Here is a 9242-nt window from a genome sequence, read left to right as displayed (position 1 = left end):
TATATATATATATATATATATATATATATATATATATATATATATATATATATATATATATATATATATATATATATATATATATATATATATATATATATATATATATATATATATATATATATATATATATATATCGCTTTAAGAATGTATATTCCAAGAGTAAATGTAAAAAGCATGATATTTGTACAAGAAGTTTGAAAGTCTTGGCGCCCGGCTCTATACAATGACAAATGTGGCCCAAGGCCTTTTAAGGGTTGGGGATAACTGGTGTAGAAGCTGTAAGTGTAAATGTTGCTTAAGAATATCTAAAGCAAGTGGAGAATTTTAGAGAGGGTGACGGGCGGTGAAGTGATCAGTGAGGCAGTATGAGTGTAGGCAAGTTGTTAGTGTGTAGGAGAGTGAAAAGGTTATGATAATTTAGGAGTGTGTGAAGTAGTATGTGTGTAGGTAGGTTGTGACCATGAAGGAAACAACATGTATAGTTGTGGACAAATTTCCCTGAACAATTGGCAATAACTAGCCTCCACATATGAGTTAAATATTTAATTGGTTTATGCTGATTTTCTTACCTTATTATCTTGAGACCACAAAATAAAAACACACTCTTTGTTACATAGAAAAAACTTAGAAAATACATTACAATTCAAAACTCCTTCATCTAATTATTTATAGTACTGTACTTAAATGCCAGATACCGCCTAGTTTGTAGGGATATTTGTTCGTAACTGTACATACTTAAAGTCGGCTTAAAGCATTAGTAAAATGGAAGTATGGAGGTGCTGGGTGTTGGTGGTAAGCGAAGACTTTCTTGGGATACTTTTATGTGCACAATGAAACATAAAAACATGGCTAAGAGATGGATACTGAGGCACAAACACTTCATAATTTAACAAACCACTTTTCTGTAATATTAACAATGACTCACGTGGATCATTAAATTTTGTCAAAGGAATCTGAGCTGTGTGCATGTTCTTCTTTCCTCGTGACTTAATGAACTTCCAGTAGGAGATGATGGCCCTGTTTCATGAAGAGAAGTGAAAGAATAATATTACCACTAGGGACTATATTCATAATCCAACATATTTAACGGCCGATAACAGTCTTTCATTTTATCAGCTGCTTTGGGATGTTAAATGATATAGAATATACATTAAAAGTTAACACTAACTCTCTGAATTAACTTTAAATCAGTGAACATCTCTGGAATATTAGGTAAATCTCCTCAGCGACTTGTTAAATACACAAAACAGTCTCTCCCTGTATTTCATATTTTTTTGGATTCAGTATCTGAAATGCATTACTTTAGTTCTTAAGTAAACAATCACTTGATAAAAATTATATTATTCATGGTAAAAATCTCATTTTCTCATTAAACTTGCTTTGAAAATAACTCAAAATTACTTCTTCTTCACAGTCTTACCAATAAGTAATATTTATCACATTTATGGTTTTTAGTATTATTATCATTATCATTATTATTATTATTATTATTATTATTATTATTATTATTATTATTATATTTTATTTTGTAAATTTGTTATTATTATCATTAATATATAATAATAATAATAATAATAATAATAATAATAATAATGATGATAATAATGATAATAATGATAATGATAATAATAATAATAATAATAATAATAATAGTAGTAGTAGTAGTAGTAGATTGCTAACACAGAGCCACATGCGGCTTCACATTCACCCATGGAGTCAAGCATCGTTGGAACTACCTGATGCGTACTATCCCTGATATCGGACCCCTCCTCCACCCTCTGGAAGAAGCTATCAGTGTCAAGTTCATTCCCAAATTAGTGAAACACCCTGACTTAACCCAGCAGAAAGACTCACTTGCACTTCCACCAAGACTGGGCGGATGGGACTAACAAATCCAGGGAGATTGCTACTGAACATCAAAATTTCTTTAAGCTCACGCAGCCCTCACGGACCACATAATAGCCCAGAATGCAACAGGGGTGGATTCCAGCGAAGTAAAGATTCGTAGATCCATTACGACAGATCGACAGCACTGCCAAATGATAAGTTGCAGCAACTATTGCTGCAGGTACCAGAAAAAAAAAAAAGTAGCTATAGCGCAGGAGGTGGGCGCTCGAACTGGTTAACTACGTTACCGATAAGGGCAAATGGTTTCAGTCTTAATAAACAAGAATTTACAGATGCCATTGCTCTAAGGTATGGTCGGCCAGTAGAAGGTTTGCCCTCCCAATGCGGTGTGCTCTTCCTTTGATGGCGATCACGCCATGGTGTGCAAGAAGGGGGCTTCATATGCATGAGGCATGACGAGGTAAGGGATCTCACAGCAAATATGTTGAAGGAACGGCTGTCATGGTAGAACCGACCTCCTTCCATTGGATGGTGAGATCTTCCAACACAGGACTTCAAACACATCTAACGATGCCCGTATGTCAGTGCTCGAGGATTCTGGACGCGACAGCGGAGCCTTCGACATCAGGATTTTTGATCCCATGGCCGCATGTCACCAGAATTCCAGCTCCTCGATGCTGCACATAGGAGGAACGAGAACGACAAGAGAAGGGCATATGGGGAGAGAATTCAAAACGTTGATCAAGGCAGCTTCACTCTAATGTTTCACAACCCTGGTGATGGGACCAAGTGCAAGATGTTTCTACGCCAGACTCCACGGAGTTGACTTCCTAACAGAAGCAGCAGCCCAGAAGTTATGTTACAGCCTGGATGAGATGTCGACTGTCTTTCTCTCTCTCCTTCGGTCGGCTTTGCTCTGCCTCAGGGAACGAGAGCTTTGCCCCAACTCCGACAACTGCTGCGGATATTGACTATGAGGCTACTGTCACTGAATGCCACATAGATCTGGTGCTCAACTAATTTAACACAGATAGGATAGCTACTTATGTATTAGGATATTTAATATTAAGGTAATTAAATGGTGGCGAAGGTGTGGCTATTGGGGGAGGCTGGAGGCCACAATAAAAAAAAAATAAAGTAGTAGTAGTAGTAGTAGTAGTAGCGGAAAGGTGAATGAGTGGGTTAGTGAAATCCAAGCTCTGTCTGAGATTGCTAACACAGAGCCTCATGCGGCCTTTCCTGCATTCACCCATGGACTCAAGCATCGCTGGAACTACCTGAAGTGTACTATCCGTGATATCAGACCCCTCCTCCACCCTCTGGAAGAAGCTATCAGTGTCAAGTTCATTCCCAAATTAGTGAAACACCCTGACTTAACCCCAGCAGAAAGAGCACTTTTCCACCCACCAAGCTGAGATGGACTAACAAATCCAGAGGAGATTGCTGCCACTGAACATCAAAATTCACTTAAGCTCACGGCAGCCCTCACGGACCACATAATAGCCCAGAATGCAACAGGAAATATAGGAAGTGGATACTGAAGGAGTAAATAAGATCTGTAGGTCCATTATGACAGATCGACAGCACTGCCAAAATGATAAGTTGCAGCAACTATTGCTGCAGTACCAGAAAAATTTGAAAAAAAAGTAGCTATACGCGAGGAGGTGGGCGCTCGAACTGTTAACTACGTTACCGATAAGGGCAAATGGTTTCAGTCTTAATAAACAAGAATTTACAGATGCTGTTCTTAAGATACGTCGCCAGTAGAAGATTTTGCTATCCCAATGCGTGTGGCACTTCCTATGAGCGGCTTATCACGCCATGGTGTAAACAAGAAGGGGACTTCATATGCATGAGAGGCATGACGAGGTAAGTGATCTCACAGCAAATATGTTGAGATGAAATCTGTCAGATGTCATGAAATCCCATCTCCTTCCATCGATGGTGAGATATCCAACACAGGACTTCAAACACATCTAACGAAGTCTCGCGGTGGACGTCAGTGCTCGAGGATTCTGGACGCCGGACAGCGGTAGCTTTTTTCGACATCGATTTTTGCATCCCATGGTACGCATGTCACTGTAACCTAGCCCTCGATGCTGCACACATAGAGGAACGAGAACGACAAGAGAGGCATATGGGGGAGAGAATTCAAAAACGTTGATCAAGGCAAAACACTCCTCTAGTGTTCACAAACCGGTGGATGGAAACCAAGTGCAAGATGTTTCTACGCCAGACTCGCGGAGTTGATCTCCTAACAGAAGCAGGTAGCCCAGATGTTATGTTACAGCCTGGATGTGAGATGTCGCATCGTCTTTCTCCTCCTATCGGCTTTGCTCGCCTCAGGGAATGAGAGCTTCTGCCCAACTCCGACAACCGAATGTCGACGATCTGCGTTCAACTAATTTAACACAGATAGATAGCTGCCACTATGTATTAGGATATTTATTATTAAGGTAATTAAATGGTGGCGAAGGTGTGGCTATTGGGGAGGCTGGAGGCCACTTTCAAGTAGTAGTAAGTAGTAGTAGTAGTAGTGAGTGGCCTTGTCTGGCGTGGCGTGGGTGTCGTGGAACGTCCTCCTGATCTAAAGTGTTATTGGTGGGATATACTCGCCAGGAGCGAATTTAACAATGTGTCGTGAATATCGGATGTCACCCTACATTGCCACCCAAGGCTTTTCTCATCCCATACGGCATATTTGTAATCACCTATGGGGGCCGAGAAGCCCCATGCGGTCGCCTCCCCACTATAGTAACGGACACTTCATGTATGGTCTCGACGAACCAAGTGAGTATATATAACTGATATTACACCAGTGAGACCATATAAATAGTGGTTATTTGTGCCAAGGATTTATAAACAAGTGCTTGGTGAGACAAATTCTTGTCCATAGTGTATCATTCTGACGTATGGATGGTCGCCCTTGGGGGGTGGGGGGGGGTAGCCTACACACCCACGCGCGCACGTATGCCCCTACTACCTGGACACAGCAGTCTAGCCTGTCACCTCTCCCCCCTTCCCTCATAAGAACCAGTATAATATTGTGCCTGGGACCAAATCAGATGTTCGGAGGCGGACATAATTGTCGCCCAAGGTGCTGTTCACTATGCCTGGTAACATTCTTTGCTGCGTCTGTGCTAGCCCGAACCAAAACTGCACAAATTGTGTTTGTGCGAGAAACAACCGACCATGTGTGGATTGCAGGAAGCTAGACCAGTGTCGGAACCCACGTCGCAGGGAGCCGACACAGGTGGCCACATTGGATATCGCCGGGACCCAACCACCCGATGATATCCGAAATGATAGCAGTGAGTCTACTCAACCCGAAAATGTAGTACTAATAAATGCTTCTCCCTTAGTAGCAGGTGTCCACGAGGAGAATGAGAGACAGCCACCTCAGCGGAATGGCAGGTCGATGGAAAATGCAGACATATGGGTCAAAGAAACCTACTCAGAAATTGTCAAGTGGTCGCACGCTAACTTATTTGAACCACCCAAGTGTGCGGCCACCAAAGAAATGATTCGGGAGATGACTCGCTTCATGACTGATTACACTCAGGACCGCTTCCTCGCCCCTCTAGCTCTTCAAATACTGGCAATAATACCACATCTATTTTGTCAGAGGACACACACAAAGGCTAAGCACAAAGAAAATTTGGCAGCAATGAAGAGAAGATTGGCAATGTGGCAGACAGGGGCCCTTGATGATCTCCTATGTGAAGCAAGAACACTGCATGAGAGACTAAAAATTACGAGTGACGGAAAGCAAAACACCGATGACGTGGCAAGAAAATTTGGAATCATAATGCGTGTGGGAAAAGTGTCTCTTGCGGTAAGATCTCTCACAGAGGAATCTTCCGGTGGGGTGATGCCAATTAACAGAGAGACATTAAAACTATTGAAAGAGAAACATCCCCCGGCAAGCGAAGATGAAGGCATCGGGTTCCAGGGTGACTATATCCCTCTAAATGCTGTCCTGTTCGAGAAAATAACAGGAGAGATGGTGTGAAAAAAGGCACTGAAGACTCGAGGAGGAGCCGGCCCTTCAGGTCTGGATGCAAACGGTTGGAGAGTCATCCTCAGCACAAGCAAGTTCGGCCCTGTAGCAAGCGATCTCTGCACTGCCATTGCCGCCCTTGCAAGAAAGCTTGCATCCTCTTGCTGCCATCACCTCCAGGCCCTGACGGCCTGCCGCCTTATTCCTCTGGAAAAGAAGCCAGGATGTAGACCTATAGGGGTGGGGGAAGTGCTGAGGCGGATCAACGGAAAATGCATAATGGAGGTGGTAAAGGATGATGTCAGGGCAGCAGCAGGGAACCTTCAAGTGTGTGCTGGTCACCAGGTTGGCGGGTAGGCCGCCATTCACGCCATGAGATTGATATTTGAGCAGCGTGATTGTGAGGCCGTTCTCCTGGTGGATGCTTCAAACGCATTCAACATACTTAACTGCAAGGCTGCACTGCACAACATCAAGATCAAGTGTCCAAGCTTTGCAATGTATGTTGAAAATTCGTATAGGAATCCATCAGACCTCCATAAAGTAAACAACAAGGCTCTAAGAGGCGATACCATCTTACAGTGCTCCAACAAGAAATAAAATTTGAAACAACTGGGGTCGTGGAAGTGCCAATTTAGCCGGGCGGGTGGACAGAGAGTACTGGGTGAAGGATAATTTCAAAATAAGACGACTCCAGGCAGGAACAAAGGTGTCGGCAGCTTTCATTACTGTAAGGGCGGAAACGATCTTCCTGCTCGTTACCGCTGCTAACTCTCGCTTGCTGGTACGGACGACACTTGGGCGGTTGGACAGAGGTGAGAACGGCAGCGACTATCTGGGTCACGGGGAGATTCAACCCAGCCGCCATACAGTCACTATCTGCACCCCGCTGTTCGTCAAATTCTGGCTGTGATCTCATCATAGGTCCTGGACTCGTGGGCTGTGTCCCCAGACCTTCACCTATCGTCTGTCAATTCTCTGGTCATCTACCACTACCGCATACCACGACCGTCAGTTCATCTCATTCCGTCTGTGCCCCGGTGTTCTCCTGCCATTTCAAGACGTCGCTCGAGTGTGGAATTGAACGGACGCTTCCCTACCCTGAGTGTGGATCACCATGTTCCAGAACCTTCCCCAGGCCACTGCCGTAGGAAATATCTGTTCATTGTTTGATTCTTTTGTCGTTTGATTCCTTTAATTGCTGACTCCCTTTTATTGGTTGATTCTATCAGTTGTTGACTCCCATTAATTGTTTGATTCCCTTAATTGTTTGATTCCATTAACTGTTGACTGCCTTAATTGTTTGACTCCCGTAATAGTTACTTGATGTTTGTTGAGTGGTGTCAGAGTTTTGTGTTATATTTTTTATAGTAAAGAGATGTCAATCTCAAACGGTTGTTTGTTATTCCTCAGAAGACCATGGTCCTTGACTTTCCTTAATTATGAACCTGATTAGTCTGGTAAGGGATTTCTATCCCTACGTCCCAGGCCTTTACAATTACTGAACTTCAGTATGCAGACGACCTCACCATTGTTGCTTGCACCGAATGCGACTTACAGGAGCTCCTGAACACCTATGCAGATGCGTATGCACACTTCGGCTATGAGGTGAATGTGAGTAAGGCTCAATTTCTTTTTCAGCCCGTCCCTGGTTCCGCCACACCTCCACCATCTATCCTTCTGAATGGTACTACCCTCACTCGTGTTACCCATTTTCAGTATCTCAGCTCCCACCTGTCCACCACAGCGGACATCAATGAAGAGATTCAGCATCGGATAAGATGTGCATCTCAAGCCTTTGGCAGACTCCGACCGTATCTTCAGCTGTAGGAAGCTGAAATTATATACAAAGTTGCACGTATATCGAGCAGTGGTCCTCCCCACCCTACTATATGACAGTGAGACATGGGTTACATGCAGGAGGCACCTCAAGGCACTTGAAAACTTTCACCAATGTAGTCTACGTTTCATCCTCCGAGTTCGCTGGGAAGACAAGAGAACAAATGCCAGTGTTCTAGCTGAATCTAACTGTAGAAGCATCGAGGCAACGATTATCCATGAACAACTATGCTGGACTGCCATGTTACCCTCATGGATGACAGTAGACTGCCAAAGCAGCTACTTTACAGTCACCTAACGAATTGTAAACGTACCGCTGGCGGGCATCTGAAACTGTATAAAGATAGTCTTAAGACAAACCTGAAAAATTCTGGCAAATCTCCTCACCTGGGACGATCCTCCGCCGGAGCGCGGCCTCGAATTAACCCGACTGCAAACCGAGGCAGACAAGAGCCAGCGCCGGAAAGTCGCTGCCACAGCCACTCCCGCACCAGATGGAGCCACCCACCTGTGCAACTTCTGTGAACGACTCTGCCGGTCCCACATCGGCCTCTTGAGTGACCTTAAATCTCGCCAATGAAGGTGACATCCTATACTGTTCTCTCATCTCTACAAACTATTTGTAACTCTGTGACTATCTCACTTCTTGCCGTGAGTCGCTGCTATCCACACACCCCAACAAGGAGTTCCTCTACCTTGGGGATTTCAATGTAAATCACAGATTGGCTTGGCTTTGCAAGGGATGACCCAGGTGGAGCTGAGGCACTCTCCTTTTCCTTACTTAATGATTTGGAACAAATAATCAAACACCCTACGCTGTTCCTGATCGACACGATCAACTTGCTAACATTCTTGATCTTTGTTTTACCTCTAACCCCTTACACTATTCATACTCAATTTCTGTCCCCTCAGGGTCTTCTGATCACTATCTAATATACTATAGGACTAGGCATGTGTGTGTGTGTGTGTGTGTGTGTGTGTGTGTGTGTGTGTGTGTGTCTGTTCTGGGCAGCCGAAACGACACAATCGTTTTTCATCAAACTTGGTGGAAAAATCGCAAAAATTCGTAGGGTGGAACAAACCTGGTCCCATGTCGATGGTTTCTTTAGGAAGGCATTAGTTAACAATTATATTTACGAGAGAAAACGATGCAAGCCTACGGACTTGGCGCCCCCTCATCCGCTGTACGCTGTCAGCCCACGATTGCAGTTATCGTATGGCTCTCCCTCCTCCCCACTTTTTCTTAGCCTACTTTTTTTAATGTTGTTTGGATTAGTAAAGGAAGGAAGATAAGGAAATAAAAGAATAAAGAAGGGGAAACAGAAAATAGTTAGAGAAAAAGGTAGGGAGGAGCTGAGTTTCATCATGCGTCTGGATGCGCAGTTTCAACGTTACCAGACGACCTTACAGCTACAGTATATACTTATTCCTGTGGGTGACTGTACATGGAAAAAGATAATAATAAAAATGCATGGAGAAAATGACTACAATAGACACAGGGTGAATAAAGAGAGTGAAACAGACAGGAGGGTGATAAAAATAGACAGATTCA

General features: G+C 43.6%; 1 protein-coding gene across 1 annotated transcript in view; it reads right to left on the bottom strand.

The window, feature by feature from the left end:
• Window positions 1-749: 749 nt before the first annotated feature.
• LOC121862623 overlaps window positions 750-9242 on the bottom strand; it is a 91691-nt gene continuing 83198 nt past the window's right edge. The window contains exon 8 of the mRNA XM_042360939.1: window positions 750-1020. Within this exon, the coding sequence (XP_042216873.1) occupies window positions 750-1020 (271 nt within the window). The remainder of the gene's footprint in view (window positions 1021-9242) is intronic.

The sequence above is a fragment of the Homarus americanus genome, unplaced genomic scaffold (genome assembly GCF_018991925.1).
Source record: "Homarus americanus isolate GMGI-L3 unplaced genomic scaffold, GMGI_Hamer_2.0 scaffold31037, whole genome shotgun sequence".
NCBI lineage: Eukaryota > Metazoa > Arthropoda > Malacostraca > Decapoda > Nephropidae > Homarus > Homarus americanus.
Note: the sequence above shows the minus strand (reverse complement) of the source record. Positions and strands in the feature narration are given on the sequence as shown.